The sequence below is a fragment of the Homarus americanus genome, unplaced genomic scaffold (genome assembly GCF_018991925.1).
Source record: "Homarus americanus isolate GMGI-L3 unplaced genomic scaffold, GMGI_Hamer_2.0 scaffold42433, whole genome shotgun sequence".
In the NCBI taxonomy this organism is placed as follows: Eukaryota; Metazoa; Arthropoda; class Malacostraca; order Decapoda; family Nephropidae; genus Homarus; species Homarus americanus.
In genome coordinates this window covers 376,223-401,701 of record NW_024738086.1, presented here as the reverse complement: position 1 = coordinate 401,701, position 25,479 = coordinate 376,223, and the positions used below count along the sequence as shown (strand labels likewise).

The 25,479-nt window shown below is 39.1% G+C and overlaps 1 protein-coding gene across 4 annotated transcripts in view; it reads left to right on the top strand.

Annotated features, from left to right (window-relative positions):
- The first annotated feature begins 7,883 nt into the window (after positions 1-7,883).
- LOC121873725 overlaps positions 7,884-25,479 on the top strand; it is a 31,124-nt gene continuing 13,528 nt past the window's right edge. Inside the window, exons 1-6 of one of the 4 annotated variants that reach the window (XM_042377429.1) lie at positions 7,884-7,962; positions 15,577-15,998; positions 19,169-19,298; positions 21,138-21,294; positions 24,303-24,438; positions 24,602-24,646. In XM_042377429.1, coding sequence (XP_042233363.1) covers positions 15,833-15,998; positions 19,169-19,298; positions 21,138-21,294; positions 24,303-24,438; positions 24,602-24,646 — 634 coding nt within the window. In that variant the 5' untranslated portion in view covers positions 7,884-7,962; positions 15,577-15,832. Of the gene's footprint in view, positions 8,080-15,234; positions 15,999-19,168; positions 19,299-20,867; positions 20,996-21,137; positions 21,295-24,302; positions 24,439-24,601; positions 24,647-25,479 lie in introns of those variants that run through there. The other 3 variants (XM_042377428.1, XM_042377431.1, XM_042377432.1) reach the window with 3 other exon arrangements.

Sequence of the window (25,479 nt, the reverse complement as noted above, 5' to 3'; positions counted from 1 at the left end):
TGTGTGTGTGTGTGTGTGCGTATGCGTGTGCGTGTCTGTCTGTGTGTATGTATATATATGTGTGTGTGTATGTGATAGATAATATCATGAGCTCAACAAAAGAAGAGGAAAAAATCGACGAATGAGTTAAGTGTTTGTTTATCTGGAAGAAGTTTATGTCCGAGTGGATACAGAAGTGATATGCTTAATACTGAACACACACGGGATAAACAAGACCATTGTCGAGTGCTGTTTCAAGCTTCCGATGTAGAGAGTCAGACATATGTTGAAGTGTTTGGGGAGGAGGAACAAAGTCAGGGGATTATATGTGCTAGCCATTCATTAGCTCCATAGATGATATAATGAGGTGAAGACACGAGTGGTGAGTGATGATGTTTTTAGTGTACAGATGGGAGATGAGTCAGCCTCTGTTTACAATTAACACAGCTCACGGTTTTCAGTACAAGATTAAAAAAAAAAGATTTACAAATATTAGTATACGAGTTGGGAGTGTGTGTGGTAGAGGAAAGTTACGGGGGGGAGGTTAAGGTGTGAGTTTCTCTGCTGAATTTCTTTTGTTTTTCCTTTTTAATAGCAACCAAAATACATACGCTTACAGTTTGACTATTAGTTTTTGGAATAGGAAGTTGATATTCACTCAGATTTATCTTTATATCTAGTGAGTGTTTCCTGCAAAATTCCAGGTGTTTGTAACCAATAGGACCTGCGTGATGGATGCAAAGAGTGATTCAGTTTTGTCAGAACTTTACTCAAAAACCTACTTCTTCCATAAAGAAAGTGTTTAAACTTTCTTATTTATTGACCGATTTGCACCGTTCATATCTCATTTTACTCAGTTTTTTTTATTGTGAAAATAATGTCTAAAGAATATTTATTAGGTTTACAATATTTATGTTTTATGGCCAACAACAAAAATATTTATGAAGACTAGAAAGAAATTTCCTTTAGGTCATTATTTTCACAAATTATAACTGAATAAAATGAACTTTGAATGGTAAAAATCTGTTAATAAATAAAAGTGTTTATACATTTTCTTTTACTATGTTACTCAATGTGCGTAAATCTCCCCTTAACAAAAAAAATGATGGAAATAAGAAGGGAATGAAAAGAAGGAGATACATGTATGAATATAAAGTTTGCAAAGAGACGTAACAAAAATATAATGTGAATAGCTGAGAAAAAGACGAAATGTATTGAGAGAAGAAAGAAAGTGTGTCGAGGGAGGTAACAGATCAGGCTATACAGGAAAATAGTTAAGCTGACAATATCGTATGTGTGAAGCAAGGACTCATGAGGCGGGAGGAAGCAAGCTGGCAACAGTGGCGATGATGTGTCTGAGAGGACTATGTTCGGTGAATATGATGCAAGTGGGTAGTGACTTGATAAAAAGGCTCAACTACTACCTCTTAGAGACCCGACCAAGTTTTGTAAGAGTAATATCGACATTTTGATAGAGACGACAAAAAAAAAGGAGTATGATTCTAAGGTGGCCAGTAATAAACGGGGAGAGGATGGTGTGAGGCAGATACTGGATAGGATGAGATAAGAGAGGCACTGATAGGATAGGGTGAGTGAGTGTAGGTACGAGTGAGTGTAGGTACTGGATAGAATAGAGTGAGTGAGTGTAGGTACTGGATAGGATAGAGTGAGTGAGTGTAGGTGCTGGATAGGATAGAGTGAGTGAGTGTAGGTGCTGGATAGGATAGAGTGAGTGAGTGAATGAGTGTAGGTACTGGATAGGATAGAGTGAATTAATGTAGGTACTGGATAGGATAGAATTAGGTAAAAGAGTTACCACACAGAATGAAGTGAGGGACATCCATAAAACAGCTGCGTGTGTACATGATCGTTTACCGAAGTGTCCAGTGATTTGGGGAGATGGACGTACTGGTGGTGGATGATGCTGGTTTGTGTTGAAGAGTGAGGGATAAATCAGATGGACATTTTTGGGAGTGTTTGGTGTGTGAAAAGAGATGGACGCAGTAGAACGTGTGCTGTAATGTGAATGATTGATGGTGTGTGTGTTTGTGATGCTCCCCAGTCTAGCCGATTCCTGCATTAGTGGCAAGAGAGTTTATGTTTTTGCTATTGTTGATGTTACTGGTACTGCTATTCTTGTTACTCATGTTGCTACTGCTGCTTCCGTTATTGTTAATGAACCGCCCCTGTTGTTGCTACTGATGTTACTACAGCTGATGATGCTACTGGTTGTCTTACTGATACTAATTTTGCTACTTCTGATATTGTTTCTGCTGTTGTTGTTGCTACTAACCCTACAACTGTTACTGTTCCTCTTGATGTTACTATTGCTTATTATGTTGCTATTTGAGACGCCTAATTAACAAGTAAAGGCGTTAATAAAAAATGGATCTCCATGTGATCTTTGTTTAGTCCAGGTTAATTAAAATAGTTCATTGCAGGTTAATTAGCAGAGTTGAGTTAGTACAGGTTAATTAGCACAGATGAGTTAGTAAAGGCTAAAAATATTTATAAACAGCACAAAACATTATTTATAAAACGTAGAAAAATAAATACTGTTTATTCCATCTATTACAGTTGACTTCAATCAGGAGCCAATAGTCACACAAACAGTTTTATGGGCGATAAAAACCTCTCGAGCCTCTTGACGTGTAATGAAGTTTTCGCTAAAGATGCCGACAAAAGGTTTGACCTGCTGGTGTTATTGTGATCGGAGAGGTCTTGCGAGTCCGATATTGTGATCTGAAAGTCTTGCGAATTCGGTATCAGCATAAAAAAAATGTGAAGTGTTTTTAAGTTCTAGCCATATTGACAAAAAGAATAATTATATAGAACAAAAACAAGTAGACATGTAGCCGCCGCGAAATTACCAAAAAGAAGTAAATTATAAAAAAAAATCCTCACAAAATATATTAAACCGCTGCCAAATTACTAAAAATAAATAGATTCAAAGAAATAACGCAAATAAAATAAGTGATATAGTCATGTTTGTCCTTCTCGTGCAAAAATAATATAAAATGAAAATCATACATACAATAAGAAAAATTACCGAATATAAATATTAAGCATTTTTTCCGTAAATATTTTCCATCATTAAAAAAAAGTTCAATAAAAATCCAAAACTAAATTTACAAACAACAAACAGAATTAAACAGATAAGAGGTCTTTTAATTGACAATGACCTCAGCCGGGCTATATAAGGTCATAAACTACTTCATTACCCATCAACAATTCGCTAAAAGTGACTAGTTGGGTCCAAGTCTTTTAAATCTTCTAAGTAGAGTAGAATTTCGGTACAAATTCATGGCCATTTTGGATGCTATTCCTATAACGCTTAAATATTGAGTTAGTTAGTTGGATGGGTTATCATATCTCCTTTAGTTAGTGGAAGTGGAGAGGACCATAACATTGTACTGTGTGTGTGTGTGTGTGTGTCCCACCAAGACACAGAGGGAAGGGTGTATCTGCCACTGAGAGAGAGAGAGAGAGAGAGAGAGAGAGAGAGAGAGAGAGAGAGAATTATTTTGCTGAGTGTGGCGGGAAACTTGGTGCGACAAAATGGTGACGACACAATGAGAAAACTTTAAGTGTTGAAGTTAGTAAAGAATGGAGGTAGGAGAGGGAAGGAAGGGTAGAGAGGGGAAGGAGAGGGAGAACGAGTAGGGGAGGGGAGAGTGAGGGGTGATAGAGGGCAGGGGAGAAGGAAAGAGGTAGAGATTGGGGAGAGGATGGGGAGGATTGGATAGAATGGGAAGAGAGAAAATAGAGGGGAGAGGGAGAAGGACAGGGGAGGAAAAAAAAGAGGGTAGGAGAGAGGAGGAGTTTAAAAGTAGATGAGAGGAGGGAAGAGGGAAAGGAAAGGTGAAGTAAGGGAGAGAAAGGGGTGGGATGAAGGGGAACAGGAATGAAGGCTTAAAAAAAGGGAAGAGGGAAGAATGTACAAGAAAGATAGGGAGGCGAGAGAAAGGCGAGGGAAGGAAGGACGGAAGGAAAGGGGATTAAAAAGAGTGAGGCGGTTCAAGGAGAGAAGGAAAAAAAGGAGAATTCAAAGAAAATGGGGAGGAGGAAGAAGAGGAGGAGGAGGAGGAGGAGGAGGAGGAGGAGGAGGAGGAGGAGTCATAACTGTGGTTTTCCTTGCGGGTAAAATGACAGACTCACAGAGAGAATAGAAACAGACAGACAGACAGACATACAGACACCAGACAGACATACAGACACCCTGACAGACATACAGACACCAGACAGACATACAGACACCAGACAGACACCCCTACAGACACCCACACAGACATACAGACACCCTGACAGACATACAGACACCCACACAGACATACAGACACCCTGACAGACATACAGACACCAGACAGACATACAGACACCACAGACACAGACAGACAGACATACACACACTGACAGACATACAGACACCCATACAGACACCCAGACAGACATACAGACACCCCACAGACATATACAGACACCCACACAGACATACAGACACCTGACAGACACAGACACCTGACAGACATACAGACACCCACACAGACATACAGGCACCCACACACAGACATACAGACACCCACACAGACATACAGACACCCTGACAGACATACAGACACCCACAGACAGACATACAGACACCCACACAGACATACAGACACCCACATACACCCACACAGACACCCACAGACATACAGACACACACAGACCAGACATACAGACACACACCAGACATACAGACACCCACACAGACATACAGACACCACCCTGACAGACATACAGACACCCTGACACATACAGACACACTGACACAGACATACAGACACCCACACAACATACCACCCACACAGACATACAGACACCCACACAGACATACAACACCCTGACATACAGACACCCACACAGACATGACAGACATACAGACACCTGACAGACATACAGACACCCACACAGACATGACACCCACACAGACATACAGACACCCACACAGACATACAGACACAGACAGACATACAGACACCCACACAGACATACAGACACCCACACAGACACCCACAGACAGACACAGACATACAGACACACACAGACACAGACATACAGACACCCGGACAGACATAGACACCCACACAGACATACAGACACCCTGACAGACATACAGACACCCACACAGACATAGACACCCACGACACAGACCAGACAGACATACAGACACCCAGACAGACATACAGACACCCACACAGACATAAACACCCACACAGACATACAGACACCCACACAGACATACAGACACCCACACAGACATGCACCCACACAGACATACAGACACCCACACAGACATACAGACACCCAGACAGACATACAGGCACCCAGACAGACATACAGACACCCACACAGACATACAGACACTGACAGACATACAGACACCAGACAGACATACAGACACCCACACAGACACCCACACAGACATACAGACACCCACACAGACATACAGACACCCACACAGACATACAGACACCCACACAGACATACAGACACCCACACAGACAGACAGACACCCTGACAGACATACAGACACCCAGACAGACATACAGACAGACATACAGACACCCAGACAGACATACAGACACCCTGACAGACATACAGACACCCACAGACATACAGACATACAGACACCCACAGACAGACATACAGACACCCACACAGACATACAGACACCCACACAGACATACAGACATACCCACACACAGACATACAGACACCCACACAGACATACAGACAGACATACAGACACCCACATACAGACACCTGACAGACATACAGACACCCACAGACATACAGACACCCACACAGACATACAGACACCCACACAGACACACAGACACACACAGACATACAGACACCCACACAGACATACAGACACCCACACAGACATACAGAGACACCCACACAGACATACAGACACCCACACAGACACCCACACAGACATACAGACACCCACACACAGACATACAGACACCCACACAGACATACAGACACCCACAGACATACAGACACCCACACAGACATACAGACACCCTACAGACAGACATACAGACACCCTACAGACAGACAGACATACAGACACCCCACAGACATACAGACATACAGACACACACCACACAGACATACAGACACCCACACAGACATACAGACACCCACACAGACATACAGACACCCACACAGACATACAGACACCCACACAGACATACAGACCCCACACAGACACAGACAGACAGACACACCAGACATACAGACACCCACACAGACACAGACCCTGACAGACACAACAGACAGACATACAGACACCCACACAGACATACAGACACCCACACAGACATACAGACACCCACACAGACATACAGACACCCACACAGACACAGACATACAGACACACACACAGACATACAGACACCCTGACAGACATACAGACACCCACACAGACATACAGACACCCTGACAGACACCCACACAGACATAGACACCCTGACAGACATACAGACACCCACACAGACATACACACACACACAGACACACAGACACACACAGACATACAGACACTCACACAGACATACAGACACCCACACACACAGACATACAGACACCCACACAGACATACAGACACCCACACAGACATACAGACACCCACACAGACACCCACACAGACATACAGACACCCACACAGACATACAGACACCCACACAGACATACAGACACCCTGACAGATATACAAGAATAAATGGGGAATAGGAGAAGGGCGGATAATAAAATAGGTGATAGTGTAGTGGAGGAGATAGTGTAGTGTAGTGGTGGAGGAGATAGTGTAGGGTAGTGGTGGAGGAGATAGTGTAGTGTAGTGGTGGAGGAGATAGTGTAGTGTAGTGGTGGAGGAGATAGTGTAGTGTAGTGGTGGAGGAGATAGTGTAGTGTAGTGGTGGAGATAGTGTAGTGTTGTAGTGGATTTCTCCCCTACAAACGCTGTTTGTCGCTGAGTAGCCGACCCCGCGAATTCCACGGAGCGGGGGTCAACTATCTACCCACGCCTAACCTCCGCTATAAAAGACCTGACCTCGTGGTGACCTGTCTGTTTTTACCTACACCAACCAGCAAGCAACACCACCTCCTCCGCCGCTGCCTGGCGGTCCTCTCTCCCGCCGGCGAGCTTGGCGACCCACAAGCTGTCCTTCTCTGAGCATCCTCACCAACCAGTTCTCTCTACATCACGCTTGTAACCATGCTGCCTTCCCAGCACCAAGCTGCACTGTACATCCAATACAACATGTATACAGAGAGCACATTGTGAGTTTCCTTTCTCCATCCCATCCTGAGTGTGAACCCAAACAAACGTACCCCACAGTGTACAAGGATGGCCGACCCTAGGGCCATCGAGGCGTGAATTTGTTTAAGGTGTAGAAGTTGTCAAGAAATATTCCGGAAAGCCTGTAAAACTAGTTTTATTTACCTGAACTCTCTATACATGCTGAACCAATGTGAATTTATATGAAGGTCTCTATCTATCTATCTACCTATCTATTTATCTATCTATCTATCTATTTATCTATATATTTATCTATCTATCTATCTATTTATCTATCTATCTATTTATCTATCTATCTATCTATCGTAGTTACTCACTTAGTATTCCGCTTTGTACATTTTCTTTAGACAATTAAAAATCACATTTTCCCTAAATACAAAACGAATGCTCACAAATATAGCAGTAGAAGTCTTTAACTGAGCCAAATTATTTACTAATGTAACCACTTAGATTTAATGATGAAATTTTTCATTCCATTTAAAGATATTCGGTGGTGAATGACGACCTAAGGAGAGAGGAAGGTGCACAAGCTGTGTGGCCGCTGCTGCTTCACCACCATGTTTGTTTGCGTTTTGTGTTGGTTCCTCATGAGCTCGACTGTGATGGAAAATTTTTAATTTTCTTGCAAAGTACGACTTGCCATATCTTATAATGGAAAGCTATCAGTTACGTGATTATTGTGGAAAATACTAATCGAGTTTCAAAGTGATTAAATGATACCGGAGTAGTGGAAATACCACATTAAGGTAAGATGCACCAGCTTTCGGTATCTAATAACTTACAGAAGTTCATACATAATTTGCCAATAAGTCCTTCACTAGGTGTGTAAATAATAATTATTTAACTGGTTACTAGGGACTTTTGGTGACATATGAATGAGCTTGAGTAGTCGGCAGATTGAGTTTTTATTTTTTGTTAAAGCTTGATCACAGTACAGTACGTAGTTGGTTCAAGTGCTGAGCAGAAACATATGCATTTCATTTTGCTTTGCACGCCGTAAATACGAAAACTTGCAAAAGTGGTTATCCTGTAATGGTGGTAAATATGTTATATACCAGTGAATGGCCTTACTGTATGAATATGGGTTAGGCCAATGGGCTAGAACCAGTATGTTACCATTTTAGGTGATGTGATGACTTGTACAACCAGATCTAAACAAATCAAAAAGGATTATTATTCAGGCTAGGAAGGACTGCGATGTGGTTCATTCCTAGTCAAATCTAACATGTATTATCATTTGCTAATCATTCTTTATCTAAATCAGCTTTTTATGGCAACTAGGTGGTTATCTTCTGGACCTTGTACAACTTAACATAATAACATAAGAATGAAGGAAACTGCAGCAGGTCTATTGGCCCATACTGGGCAGTCCCATTTACACCCAGCCCCTATTGCTCATATATCCATCCAACCTATGTTTGAAGCTATCCAGGGTATTCGAGTTAATGATGATATGTGGTAACTTGTTCCAGTCGTCCACTACTCTATTTCCAAACCAATGTTTACCTATTTCGTGCCTAAATCTAAATTTGTCTAATTTAAAACCATTGTTACGAGTTTGCTCCTGGTTGGATAGTTTGAGTACCTTTATAATGTCACCTTTGTTCAGCCCTGACTTCCATTTATACACCTCGATCATGTCGCCCCCCACTCTACGTCTCTCGAGGGAGTGCAAATTAAGATGTTTTAACCTGTCTCTGTACTAAAGGTTCCTAATGCCCGGGATTAGTCTTGTCATTCTCCTCTGAATTCTTTCCAAGAATTCTATATCCATTCTGTAATACGGTGACCAGAATTGAACTGCATAATCCAAGTGAGGTCTCACAAACGCAAGATATAGTTTTAAGATGACCTCGCTAGTCTTGTAACTAACACATGGCCTTTTTCTCCTATTTAAGCCAACTTTTACTTAAGAACACTGGTTTTCACACATAGTGGTGTCACAGCAATAAGGTACATAACAAGCTGAATTTCTCAGGACATCTAGCAGAGAAAATAAACAAGGCGAATATGATGGTTGGCGGTCATTTTTCGTTAACCACCCATCACCTTTTTTCACATGAAAAATATAATTTTTCGCTAGTTTTCTTGCTGTTTTAGATGATTCTGACATTTACCTTTGGGTTCAGTCAGGTTAGGTTAGGACGTGGCATGTTAGGTTAGGTCAGGTAACCTAGGCTTACCATACGTCCCGGATTAACCAAGACAGTCCCGATTTTGAGCTTTCCCGGGGTCCCGGTTCGGTTCGTAAGATTGTCCCGGGGGAGAGAGAGAAAGAGTAGGAAGATAGATAGAGGGCCCAGGGCTCTCCCTCTCCTACCCCCACCCTCTCCCCTCGCCATTCTTCCTCTATGTCTACGCTCTATTCCTTCTCACACGTCATAGCAGAGAGTACTGTTAAAGTTTTGCTTTCCTGCAAAGTTAATATTGATTTAACTTGCTCATAGTTCTATGACAAAATAAGAAATGACAGAAAGATGTGTAAGAAAGTACTATCGAGTGAGGAGTATGGATGGTCAAAGACAAAGGAAAAGGAGTAAATTGTGTATTATTGTGGTAAAGTATACTTGTGTATACCCTTGTATATGATTTACAACTTAATGCAATTTTTCTTTCTATGTCATTTGAAACAAAGGAATTTAGCCGATATTTTTCATTATTATGTTCCTGAACATTTTGTCCGTGTAAAAAGTCAAAGTAGAAGGAATGTTATTTTATCTTGCTCACAGTTTTATGTAAAAATAAATAACAGAAACATGGTAAAGAAAGTACTGTACTATTTAGTGAGAAGTATGGGTGGTCAAAGAAAAGAATATACAGCCACTCCTCGACTTACGACCACCCAGACATACGACCGCCCCAGTCGTACCAAAAAAATTTCAAATTACGTATTTTTGAGTCCCGACGTTAGTGATTGCGCTGTGTACTGACAAAATTTTTGTTTGTTTTTCCATTTGAAATGGCTGGCATGCTTAAAAGTTAGAGTTTTGTGGTGCTGAGAAGAAAAAGAGACACCCATTTTAGATTTTCTATGTATTATTTTCGCATTTTCGACTTACGGCCAATTTGACTTACGACCTGGAATTGGGTCCCTAACCTTGTCGTAAGTCGGGGAGAGACTGTATTGGAGAAAGAATGCAATTTGTATTTTTTTTTTTTTTGTGAATTATATTATTTGCAACTTATTAAAAAAATTCTTTAAATTGTGTATTTAACAAAGGAATTTAGGTTTATCTATTTTTTTTCATTATTATGTTACCAAAATTATTTTCTTCCGTGTAAAAAGTCAAAGTAAAAGACAAATATATGTACTGTAGTATAATACCATGGCCTCCTTAAATTAATTCTTGTCCCGATTTGGGCTTAAAAAATTATGGTAAGCCTACCTAACCTAACTAAAAAAAAAAAGTGGTTTACCCCAAAGATAAATGTCAGAATCATCTAAAACAGCAAGAAAACTATCGAAAAAATATATTTTTCATGTGAAAAAAGGTGATGGGTGGTTAACAAAAAATGACCTAGTTGGCCTCATAAGACATAAATTTATATCCCTAGATAAGGAAATTTTCAAATCTTTATATGTGGCACTCATTAGACCCCATCTGGAATATGCTAATTAAGTCTGGTGTCCATATTTAATTAAGGACATAAAAGCAATAGAAAACGTGCAGCGAACAGCAAGTAAACTGGTGCCAACATTGAAGAACCTGACCTATGAAGAAAGATTAAGGAAGCTGAGATTACTCACGTTAGCTTACAGAAGACCAAGAGGAGACATGATAGAAACGTACAAGAATTTGTGTGGTGTGTACAACCCGGAAGTGTTTCAGGTCATCATGAGAAGATATTTAAGGATAGATCACGACTAAGCAAGAGAAAGAACTCGTTTTGTAATAGACTAATAAGTAATTGGAATGTGTTACCCCAGTGTGTAATTGAATCTCTGTCAGTCATAACTTTTGGAAGAAACTTGGACAAAGCTTGGAGAAATTGGGATTTGCTATATGATTGCAAAGCTAAAATTCAGCTAAAAGTTTAAAGCTGGATGCACAGGCGTAATAGCCTCTTTCCAGAACTATATCTGTGAGTGTAAGGAATGGGTGCAGGACTACTCGTACCCAGGCGATTCGGTCAGTAAATTTGCATTTTCAACCAATATGGCTCTTGGGTTGAGCAATACATTTTTTCGACAGTTGAGACTATTTTAGGGTATTATTTTAGTTTCGGTCATCCAGTTAGGTTAGGTTGGTTATGTTCGGTTAGATTAGGTTAGATATCCTGTTTTTCCGATGGTTTTTGATGCGTTTTGAACAATTTGGACCTTCATATCTGTCAGAAATATACATACACGTAGTTTGGATATCTAAATAAAGGGATGACCGAAACCAAAATTTTTCCAATTTAAGACACTTTTCTTCTATGACGTTTCCCTCGCAAATGACCTAAAATTACCTAACCTAACCGGGGGGCCTGGATTCCCCTGTATATTAAAGTCATTTGCGAGGGAAATGTCATGGAAGAAAAGTGTCTTAAAAATCTCTTAAGCCATCGGAAAAACACATTGCTCAACTTGAGAGCCATATTGGGCGAAAATGAAAATTTACCGACGATTCTTACCCAGCGTAACATGTCCACTTGTATCTAAATGTACATAAAATACAGGTGCCTCCATGAATTCGTTTAAAATACAAATGGAGTCGGTTAAAATGTATATCCATAAGTACAAAGGGGTACAACTCCTGAAGTCGGCAATGTCTAGTCTCTCTGTAGTTTGTCAACATCGAAGTCTTCAACTGCTGTCAACTCAGTAACTGATGGCTCAGTAACTTAACATCTGTAGTAATGGTGCAAGCAGGGCAAATCCACTTTAATTCTTTGCCATTCCTTAATTGTTTTGTTAATTGGCAATATTCTTCCCTTTTCATTCCCGTACCACGACTCTTATGTCGCCATCTGCAACACACATTACAGGACAAGGCGTCCTGTCTAGGTCGGACCTCTTGTCGACATCCTGAACAACGGCAAGGTACAGAAGCCATCGTTGATAGCGCTCGTTAAAGAATGAACGAGAGCTGAAAGTTAACAACATTTAACCTGACCACTTACTATCCCTGACTTGACAATTAATTAAACAGGTGTCACCCGCGTGTTAGCTTGTTTGCTATAAGCCCTAGTTTACGTGATATTGCATAGTTTGTGATACTTGTATGGGACACTTAAGCAGCTGGATATACACAAGCACAAAGATACATACAGTCAGTCCTCGACTTACGACGGGGTTAGGGACCGACGACCAGGTCGTAAGTCGAAAATGCGAAAATAATACATTGAGAATCTAAAATGGGTGTCTCTTTTTCTTCTCAGCACCACAAGAACTCTCACTTTTACGCTTGCCAGCCATTTTAAAGGGAATTACAAACGAAAATTTTGTCAGTATACAGCGTGATCACTAACGTCGGGACTCGAAAATACGTAATTTGAAAAATATTTTATACGACTGCGGTGGTCGTAAGTCGAGTAGGTCGTAAGTCGATGGGTGGCTGTAATGCATGCTGATGCACACATGTGTGACTGCGTGGTAGTGAGTTAAAGATAAAGATCAGCTGTTGAGGAGTGCTTGGCAACACTCCTTTTCACTTCATTTCTAATCACACCCAGCTTTTTGCTTTCTTACTCCATATTTTAAAATGATATGTAATGTAATAGAGTACCTAATATAAATGAAGGGTTAACAGATAACTTTCTTTTCACATTTGTGTCTCTTAACATTGCTGGCAGCATTGTAGGCAAGTTGGACTTGTCACTGTAACCACCAGGCTACTGGGCCAAGCTGTGAGGTGTTAAGGTTGTTCTTCAACTCGTATTTCCGAATAGATATACATAACTTTCTTCATTTATTTTTACTCGGTTACATGCACATACCATCCTACATGTACATAATGTGAAAAAAGGTAAAAAATATAATTGTCATAAGGGCAAACACATAAAGAGAATACAGCCACTCCTCGACTTACAACATACTCGACCTACGACCACCCGGACATACGACCCTCAGTCGTTCCAAAATTTTGTCGAATTACGTATTTTCGAGTCCCATCAGTAGTGATTGCGCTGTGTATTGACAAAATTTTCGTTTGTAATTCACTTTAAAATGGCTGGCAAGCTTAAAAGTGAGAGTTTTGTGGTGCTGAGAAGAAAAAGAGACACCCATTTTAGATTTTCTATGTATTATTTAAGCATTTTCGACTTACGACCTGGATTTGGGTCCCTAACCTCATCGTAAGTCGAGGAGCAGCTGTATACATTTCTTTGTACACGAATTAGCTGGCTCAGTGGGTGAGCTGGCACGGTGGGCCGTACAAAGTAGAGCGCTCCACACTTGGTTCGTAAGTATTACAAGCGGTTGTAAGTTGCTTTTTATTTATTTTTAATATAATAGGGCGATGATCGTAAGTGCGGATGACCATAACTCGGACAGCCATAACTCTGGGGGGGTGCCTGTCCTACAGTAATACACTTGCTATATATGCTGACTTAAAGTAGTGTTTCATACTGTTCACTTTGATTTAAATCTCAATCAGTTTCTTGTAAGTACAGTACAGATATAAAATATTATTGTCCTATACTGTACTGTATTTTACTTATGGTGTTTGTTTTGGCATTTAATCATTGTGTACACCAAAAAAAATTATAATGAAAAGCACGTTTTGTGGCAATTAAAGATTTTTGGGTGAATAGAGATTTTTTTTTTAGGAATGTATCTCAGCTTTTACTGTACAGTATAATGGAAGTTTTCGGAAAATGTGATCCGATTTACTAAATGTTTTTCAGGAACGGAGTCCTTTCATAAATCGGGTAATGCCTAAACTATTATCCCTAGTAAGGGCAGTATTATGTATAACCTGAAAATTTTGAATGAGATTCCTGATTCATTTTACAAATACAGTAACTACTGTATATGTTAATGAACAGGCAACAGTAAACTGCCTTGAAAAAATTGAGTTGTAGATGAGTGGAACAAGTTACCAAACAACCATCATTAACTCGAACCCATTGGGACTCATCAAATATAGGTTGGACAGATAGCTATAGGAGTGTAAATGGTTTGGTGTAAGCAAGAACTGCATAGCATGGGCCAATAGGCCTACTGCAGTTTCCATCATCATTCTATGACTGGGGTCCAGGTTAGCCAGATACCAAATTTAAATATCTATTGACAAATATTTTTTTTTTACCTCAAGAATAAAAAAAGTCAGGTGAAGAAATAGCACATTTGTTATATTATTTTTTCCCACTGTAAATGAAGACACTTCCTGCCACCTTAAGCGCCATCATTGTTTTTCACTTCTTTACCGGTACATGAAAGGGAATGTTTCATCCACATTAATGCTTTCATTTTCTACTCACTGAGAAACAGAAAGTTTAGGAAGCCTTTATGATAAATCTATCTTAGATTAAGAAAACCCCCAAAAGGTAAAGGATTTAAAATTTTCATAATACAGTACCCAGTATCTGTAACCTGTGCTGTATTAGTTTACCATTACAGTACTGTACAATACACACAAACAATTCCCAGCATTGTCCTTTCAACACATAATAACACTTCAAGGTTAGGTTGGTAAATTAGGGTGTTAATACAGTACTGTAATTCAGTTTGTATGATAAGGTCACGGGGAAATGTTCCATCACTTAATGTTTGGTTAGTCACTGGGAAGCTTTTGTCAATGGTTATACTGTACTACTAAATATTGAAGTGGATCAGTGATATTGATATTAAGTACTCTACCAGTAGATTGATGGATAGATAAGTAGATCTGGAGAAATATATACACGGGCATAAAATGAAAAAATGCACTGTACTGTACAGTACTGTCACTAATTATTGTAATTTCTCTCCACAGATTAGCTGTAGTGTGCAGTGAATTTGAAAGAGGGTGAAGTCAGTAGCTGCCAAGAGAGTGTTGGATGTTGTCTACTGATGGTATTGTATTGTGGTAGCCAAACCACAATACTGTACGTATTTAATTGTTAGGACTGTACCATCTACCAGAGAGTGAAATTCAAGTTATACAGTATGTATGCTAGTTTCTTGCAAATACTATATGTATCATGTGTATTTAGAAATCGTCCTTAGGTTTGCACTCATATTTTAGTGTACAGTGCATTGCTACATTAGGGAAATAATTTTATTAAAGTTGTGCCTGTACTGTATACTGTATTATAATGTTGACCAATTTTTTAAGGGCCCTTGAAGATGGAATTTGTCAATAGAATATAAGGATGAGGTGATGTCTTTCACTGATGTTAGTTTTATGATGAATGATTTAAGTGTCTGAACTTTAAAAAAATCCTTATATATTATTATATGGAAAAGTAGTGAATAAGATTATTTTCAAAGATTAAGAAATAATGGAAACAGAGAAGCAGTCAAGAAGTGCTTAGGTAAGGAAGAGGGAAGCATAAGAAATATTTGTGCAACTTCCTTTTCTCAATTTTAAAATGAGTAAGACCAAAGAAAACAAGATGGACTCGAGGTCCTTGGAGAAGCGTCTCTCGGCAGTGAGAGAGACATCAGAGGACATCCAGACATTGTCTCGGTGGTGTCTTCAACACAAGAACCATCATCATTCTATAATCCAGGCGTGGTCTCGCTCGGTTCGCAAATGTGAGTGTATTTTTTTTCGTATATAATGTGTGATAAGTGTAATACTGAAGTAAATTATTTTTTTTAAGATTTTCTATCATGAAGTTTAAGTCATATTTTTAACCTTGGGTACATTTAAAGAATTTTAATGTAAAGAATAGAAGCTGCTAAAGTATTCTTTGTTGCTGCCAGTTCCTCAATAAGTCATTCCAGTTTTGAGTTATAACCTAAGTTTTGTGTAGTGGATAACAGAAGTGTTCACTGTGTGTATATTTTTTGTTGGTAATGTGTGATCACTAATTTAATTACCTTTCTGGGGGACTTATACAGCCAGACTAAATCTATGGGATTTAGAACCCATATATATAATGCCTTGATATATCAGCTACCAGTAAGTGCTGTAAACAGCTCTTTCCAGCTCTAACCCAAGCTCTTTCAAGGGCTCTTTAAGCAACTGCTGTTATCATTCAAGACAAAGGGTTTAAATGAGTCAAGGTGTTATTTCTGTGCCTCACTTCATTCCTTTGTCTTGGTCACATCACTGGGACAGCTTGACCAACCTGTAGCACCTGTTGCACTCACATGGTCTTATAACATTATCGTAAAATAATCAATTCTCCCCCTTTCCCTCCCAAAAAATCACACTTGACCCCAGATGAATAATTGTGTCGTATTAAATTGCCAGCAAGCCCCGGCACCTTCCTGTCTCCATGTTGGTGTAATGGTGTCACCCAGAGGATGATTATGAGAGGGAAGGAGCTGTTTATGTAATATAGAAGTACTTTTTGTATAATATCTATTTTCTGGATAAACAGGTACAGTATCCCTCATTTAGTGATAATTCATTTAACGTTAATTCGGTTTAGTGAAAAAAAATGATTGACAACCTTTCTCACTTAACATTAAGTCAACATTCAGTTTAGTGACATCTTGGCTCACTGGGAAGGGGAAAAACTGGGGATGAGGTGGCCTGTGAGATGCCATCTTGTGGAAAAATCATTGCAATACTGTACTCTAATGTGGCTTAGAAATAAAGAAAATATACAGTAACATAAAACTATAAAATAAGAAAAAATGAATAGTGTGTGTGTGTGTGTGAACATATTTGTGGAGGCAGTGGGCTATAACTGCGTCGCAAGCCCAGCCGTGCTCCCTGATTCCCTCCCCCAATGTGACGTTACGGCATACACACGGCGCAGCAGCAGCCATGTGTCTTGAGTCAGCTGGGTGACTGCCCTGCTTAACTGTTTCGCATCGCCCAGAAGATAGTTTGAGTGTAGAAGGCATTATTTTTGGTTCATAAAATATGTGCCATTGTATTTTATAATAACTATGCAATGTATCAAGTTTATTGTTAATCTTATAGTTTTTTTTTCTTTTATGATATGCAATTTGAAATTTGTTTAAATTCGGCTCACATTTTGCTTACCAAATCATTTAACTCTGAAACACATCGTTTATATACAGTAGAAGTTTGGCGTTCATACATCATTCGTTTATCTACGAAATTGTTTATAACAAACATTTATTATTAGGGAGTATACTGTACTCGGTGTTTAACGCCCTGCCGTTTGAACCTGTTGTTTGCCCTCCATGCTTTGCTGTTATCCCTTGTTTGATAATTCCACTTTACATTAGGTTTTTCAGGAACACAACCTCATGGATAAACAAGGGATGGCTGTATTTTGTTTGATATTTGGTGTTTATTAAAGCAGTTTTGGAACAGTTTATGCTTAGTTTTTTACATCTGGATCGTAACGAGGTAATTATTTCCATTTAAACCAATTAAACTATAATTTGTGATTTGATAATTCAGGATGTCTTCTGGTACCTAACCCGAGAATTATCTCGACTCCACTATATATGGCCGCGAATAACACATTTGCTGGCCCTGGGGGGGGGGTAGATTTTTTTACTTTTGTACAAAGAAATGTACTGTATATTCCTTTTATGTGTTTGCCCTTAGGACAATTATTTATTTTACCTGTATGTGTGCATGACACACACACAATGTATACAATACAAAACTGTATGTACAAATATACAGTACAATCAGAAAGAATTGTTTGAAAAATATTAGTCTTCCCTCAAGTCCATTCCGTGCTTTGTTATTAATAAAGCACGGAGTACACTTCAGGGTAGACTCAACATTTTTAATACAAAAAATTTTGATTATTTGTGAGAGGATTTTCCCATTACAGGGGTATTATTTATTTGTATGTGTTTTGTGTGTGTCTACACACACACATGCAGTATATACAATACAGGTAAAGGAAATTACTGTCTCTGGAATGAATGGCTCCCTGTCCTGGTCACAAAAATGCTAGCAACTTTAAAACTACCCTTAGACATTCTTGGGTACATACAGGGTGTCATCCGCGAATAATAGATTACCGCAAAATAAAAATCCGTGAATTATCCGGGCGTACTGTACAGTAAAGGGGTAGTAATAGAGGTACTCACTAATTTAATAACGTCAATATGTATTTTGCAAATCATTGGAATGCTACTGTACTCAACGCTGATTTTATAATTACTGCACAATATTAAGAAATCCTGTACTCAAACAAAACCACTAACATGGAAATGTGACAAGAAGCAGTGGTGATAGTGAGTAAGAGAATGTCATTGTTGAAATTTACTCAATGTTTCATCTACAGTTCTGTGACAAAAAATTAAACCAAGCATGAACAAAACTTAAGTACTGAAGAATACTGAGGCAAAAGTTGTGTTTATTGTAAAAAAAAAAATCTTGAAGGCGGGAAGTGCAGATGTAAGTAGAAAATTATGTATGATTAGATTTGTGGTCTAGGATTAAGCTATTATAAAATTAGTAGGCCTAGGCATACAAAAACTGATAACATCTGAAAAGTGACTGTAGTAACCATTTTGGAAGGGTTTTGGTTCGAGTTGGAAGGAGATATTTGCAGCACTTAGCTGCTTATTCAAGAGTTTAGATTGGTTGTAATCCCAAATATATAGTCTGGCTGTATGAGTCGCCTCTTATGATCACAGTAATAAAATTGGATTTCAAAGTCAATCCAACATTTTCTCTCATTTTTTCTGCATATTTGGTCAGTACTGTACTGTACAGTATTGCCAATTGTCTTTTTCCCTCCAGTTTTCTATATTTAGTTTATAATAAATATTTTCAGTATTTTCTAGATGTCTTACAGCCATATATTTTACAGCAAAGGTACCTCACCGACTGACCTTATTTTATGTGTGCAATGACATCGTACAAAACAGCCGACGCAAAAAATTACTAGATCTTGTGCAGCACTTTGCCACAGCTATCAAGGAAGCAGCACCTCTAGTCAGGTTAGTGACCTCTAATAAGTTTCTAATAAATAAATGTGATTGTTAAATTCACATGGAGAACTTACATTGGATCTTCATAAAATTCAGGGACTAGTGCATGAAATCTCATTTTATAACCGAAAATTGACTGGGTAACTCATATCCTTCCTCTCCCTCTTCCTCCTCCTCCCTTGGAGAGGGGTGGGGGTAGAGGTGAGCCAGATCTGAGTGGCTTGATTATGTTGTCTATTTTATAAACAGTGACAAATATATAGATGGTGGAACAGCAGTAAAGGGGGGGGGGGATGGCAGTGTTGGGAATTTCTGTAATGCAGACTGAGTCACACATATAAGGAGTCTTGGGAATCCTGGTTGTTACATTGATTTATTGAATTCATGAGTTGCCCAATACAGTACAGTATATGCTTCTTTTATAAAGTCATTAGTGCCTTTATGTACAGCTCTTGTGGGGACTCCACAATACAGTTCAAATCAATAGCTTTACTGTACTCTTACCATAATTTTTATTGTGTACAGTACAGTGCTTAATACATATCAAACGGTGTTCATATTCCTTCCACATCACAATCACATTTATTGCACCTGTGACTGCCCGCTAGATACCCGTGTAACAAATTGCTACAGTTGTTTTTCCAGGAACAGGTCCTTTGTACAGTTTTTCTTAGATTAGTATTATTAACGATCAAATTCTTTTAAAGCATGGACACACAAATACAGTACAGTATATCAGACAAAGATTCATCTAAATCCCAATCTGCCTAAGGTATTGCTTGGTACCAGGATTACTGATTTTGACTATTCTCGTGTTATAAATATATAAGTACTGTACCTGTATGTACTGTATTTCACCCATTGTAATATGAGGTGACAACCTTGACTGATATGCCAAAATCCATTTTCATTGGTAACAATTATCCCCGAGTCCATAGAAGATATAGAATAATATCCTAGGATGCCAGGTTGCACCTCAATATCGAGGAAGTTAGATGTATTTGAAGGGGTGTATGGCGAGTGCTGGGTTCTTGGTGTTTGCTGGGCAGGTATCGATGACCCCACCTCCCTTCCTTCTCCAACTCACCCAATATACAACCCTTCAAATACATCAAATTTTCCTAACACAGATGATAACCTGGCATTTTGGGATATTATTAATTCTCTTCTGCTACCATCTCAGGAGATAATTGTTGCCATGGAAAATGGTTTTTGGCAGACCTGTCGAGGTCATCACTAACCTCCACAACGCCTCTATGGGCTATCACATACCGTAAATTATATAGCATTTGTACAAACTTTAAAAATCTTAACCATACTGTATTTTTAAACAGTGAATTAGAATACTGTATGCTCAGTTTTTTTATGTGCCCATTATTATAATGGTTGCCCCTCGTGTAACGAGGATGGCCTGCCCTTCAAGGGCTACCGAGGCGTGAATTTGTTTAAGGTGTAGAAGCTGTCGCCAACACAACAACCACACCCTGAGTTAACGAGTTGCCTGACCCAGTGGCAAGGAATAGTCCGAGAAGACCGGACAACTCGCCAACTGCACTGGCTAACCATTACCCCGGAACACGGTCCGCAAATCGATTAACATCCAGGTTCCCAATTACTGCTGGGTAGACAGAGTCAAATGGCGTAAAGAAACTTGCCCATAGTTTCACCATGCCCGGGGATCTAACTGGGGTCTGCTTGCTTGCGAGGTGAGCATGCTGACCATTACACCACAGGTGTTCATTATATACTGTACCAGTATGTACTTACATACACTTGAAGTTTTGTCAAAGTTGAATTACAAATATGGTTTTTTGTTGTTGTCATTATATATTGGATGAATTTTGACAGGGATGAAAAGATTCGTCCAAAGATTATAAGGATCTTCAACATCTGGGAGGAGCGAGGGATCTATGATGCCAAGTTCATCTCAGACTTGACCGAAATAGTGGAAAATGTGGGAACAGTTAATGCCTCAGAGAATGAAATTGTTCTCTCTAGTTTCCAGGTAATGTATTTTCTGTTGTATACTTATCAAAAGATACAAAGTTTATTCCTTCAACCTGGGTATGGATATATGTAATTCTAGGACACAAGATAGTAAAATCTGCATAAAGTTGTTCACATGTCTCAAATCGGATTTATACAGTATATGTACAAATGTGACATAAATATCAGAAAGACCTCTATAAGTCGTACCTGTATGGGGCTCGTGGCTCCAAAAACAAAATTAAAAGTTCACAGTACATATTTACATTGCACTTACTTTTATTGTGGTAGATGAATCTTGAGGTGGAGGAAAATCGGGTGCTGCTTACACTTACAGTACAGTACAATACAATACTTATATTCACACCTATATTTAAGTACACTTTATATTTACTGTACAGCAGTTATACTGTACACAATGTTTAGTTTCACTTATATTTAGTTACACTTATATTTACAGTAATACAGTATTTGCTTAAATTTAGCTCTTATTTCTTGCCTTAATCACTGTGAGAAACAAGGGTGTGCATTAACAGATGGATCCAGGTACGTCACTGTCAAAGGACATTGATAAGACAAGGGCGGGAGAATTACTACTAGTAGACAGTTTGTGTTTTCTTGGCTTGAAGAATTAGTGGATTTTAACTTGTTTCAGTTGTGCATTTTTCTGATTGATCACACAGGTGCATATATTCAGTTGTGTATGTTGCTGATTGGTCACACAAGTGCACAAGTCCCTCAGCCCTGGGTAGTACATCTGCAGTTCTGATCCTCTGACTTTCAATCTACAACAGTGTTTTGTCCAGACCATCTCATACCTCAGATAACTTACTCTTGGCATCTGCTGAGTCATCCTCACTCATGTCTTCCTCTACTTTATCAAGTGTTTCCACAACACTAGCCGCAATATCCTCTTCTGTTACATATTTTGCTACATCCATCTCATCATCTTATGTGTAAGGTCAGTGAAATCATCCACTCAAAAACCAAGGAAGATCACGTCAACAGCAATGCCCTCTATCATTTTCTTTACACATTAGCTAAGGTAGACAACAGACACTTGTTTCCAAGCATCAGCCACATTGTAAATAGCATTACATAAACTGAAATTCTTGAAATTTTGTAAAATGTGTGCCCCTTGTGTCCTCCACCAAATCTTGGTCAGTTTCCTGTACTACTAGGCAGTCTTTCATTTGTTTCTTCCTGTACAGTCTTGCAGGACTCAATCACACCCTGATCCATCGGTTGTAACACAGAAGTTATGTTAGCAGGTAGGAACATCACTTTTATTTTACCGTCCTCACTACACGAATCCTACACGTTAGGGTGCGCAGGCGCATCATCCAGGAGTAGAAAGGTTTCACACTCGTGCTCAATTTTCAGAACTTCCATCTGGAACTTAACCACTTCAGGTATAAAGTGCTTATGGAACCACCACTTAAATAAGTTCTTAGTACAGTAAACCAAGCACTCATATTACAGTACCTTTGTAATGCACAGAAAGATTGTCCATGACATTCTTGATAACAAGGAATGCTTAGTTCTACCAATGATCACTAGTTATTCCTGTGACCCTTATCTGCATTGGCATACAACAATGCAGAAATGCTGCAGACCTCCTACCTGGAACATGAGCCTCTAACCTGGATATCTTGGGTATTACTCCCAATAAAAGCCAGCCTCATCTTCATTGTACAGTTGACTCAGGAGCAGTCCAATCTTTCACTAATGCTTTAAGTTTTTCCCTGAAGGGCTGTACACTCGTCATGTCAGTACTAAGACTTTCTGACAATCTTGAGATTCACTAGGCAGTGATACATCCCCAAACTTGAATAACCACCCTTTGCTTGCTTTGAAGTTGTGGATATTAAGGTGAACTGCAAGGTGCTCAGCAGCTGACTGAATTCTAATGTGACACACAGGAAGTCTAGCAGTGCAGGCTTGATTATGTTACCGGTACACTGCATGGTCAGGTTGTTCATATTTCAGGGCTGTAATCCTATTCTTACTCTTCTTAGCTGTACCAACATCTCGCTTCAAAGCCTAGTCCCTCAACTTCTGCTTAGCCTTCTTGATGTCGTGAAAAGTACTCTGCTTCAACCCAAACTCCTCACAGATCACAATCATGGATATCCCAACATCAATTCTATCACATATCTTCAGTTTCTCATCAATTGGTAATTTTAAGCACCATTCCTTTTCTTCCAGTGGCCCTCAGTGGTGTTGTTTTATGTTTGATTGCTTGAGACACCATAATAATAGACTAGGGAGGCAATGAATACAAGTAAAACACAGAGTACATGACACAGTATTTGACGTCTCGCCTAGCTCCGCCTGGTGCGACCCCCCTTAAGCCAGACTCTCAGAGTCTCTTCCAGCTTGCAAAATCAGACTTAGAGGGATCTTACTGTGTTTACATTACCAGTAAAGTTTATTTTTGTCCATGATAAATTTGTGCAAAGAATGAGTACAATAGTCTGTATTTAAATTAGAAAAGGTAAAATATCTGTAATTTTATTGTTATTGTTGGATGTAATTTTATACTAAGGGTGCATTCTTACATCTTTAGTTTAGAGGAATATTCAACATGTGAACCTGAAAATCTGGATGCAACCAGCCAATAATCATATAATTTCAGACCTACCAGGTCCTGGACCAAAGTACAGTCACCAAAAGAGTCCTGTTGCCTTTCACCCTGAACCCCGAGATTCAGACTCTTGAATCCAAAGCATTTATGGACAATAAATTATCAGTGTCTACTGCTTCGGGTTCACAAGTCTGAATCTCGGGGTTCGCGGTTCAGGACGAGAGGCGACAGGACTTTTTTGGGTGACTGTACATCTCTTGGCTGGCACAGGCACCTTGTTGTTTATGCCATTAACATTGGTCCCTACAGAATTTATTATATGTACAGTATTTATTATATATACAGTATTTATTATATATACAGTTTTTATTATATATACATTATTACTTTTCCTGTGAAGATGATTTATTTATTTTTAATAAATTTAACATTATCTACAGCCTGTGCAGTTAGTAGAAGGAATAAGGGGAGTTGCTGCCCTAGAGAAGACAACAGAATCTCTTATGACAGACCTCAAGAACCAAGATTTTTCCCTGACAGATGAGGAAATCAATCAACTCCGACAAACTGTGAAAGGTCGGCCTCAGAGTTTCTTATTAAATTTGTTTTATCTTATTTGTGTATAGTATTATATGGTTTTGGAAGAAAGGATATCCTCCAAGTATTATTATTTACTTTCCATGCTAAAAATACATTTAGAACTTAAGCATTTAACTGATTAACTTCACTCGCGCTGCAGACTGCCCAGCGAGAAGCATTTTCCTCCGGTCGTCACCCACCACAGGTTCGCTCTGTCGTATGTGTTTTCAGTAAACTAATAGTAATGCAGGCTTTAATGCATGTGTATTGAAGTGCAGTTTAGGATCTAGGAAGGAGTTTTAAGTTCAAATTACTTTTTATTTTTTCAGTTGTGTCAGTCATTTCTGTTGACCCTGATTCACTCACCCACTGAAAAATCTATCTGTCCTGCCCATGATAACTAACCTGTGCTGACACAGCTTATGGCCAAGTCTTGGTCATCCTTGTTTTTTCATATATAAATATTGAAAATGTTTGTTGTGAAGTCCTCTAAGCACGAGAAAGGACAGAGTGGAATTCAGCACATGTTGCACTGTTACATTTGTGCTTCAATCTGTTATTTGTGTAGCACTTTGCACACTTTAAAGCTTGCTGTGGATTTACTGTATCAAATCTGCTGAGTGTGAAAATTATTTTAAAATGGTATACTGTATGATCTTTAAGATTTTAACTCTGCCTTCAGCCTTGAGTGGTAACCGTTGCATTCCCCACCCTCTTTTTTTAAGGTACTAGGGTTGCATTTAGAAAGATAAACTAATTTTAGTATGTTTATCTGAATTAGTTGGTTTGGAATTTGTTTCTATATTACCACCTGTCAACCACATCAGTGGTTCAGCCCCTTAAACTTGTTTACGGCATATGAATTATGTACCCAATCTGTGCTGGGCTATGAAATGGGGTTTCAGGATTAGTCCCTGATTTGTAGTTATGAGCATAGTGAATGACAAAGAACTTAAAAAGTGCTCTAATCCTTCATGACAGAACTTGTGTTAATTATATGAGGATACAATGGCAAGTTGCTATTGAAACAGCTTCTCT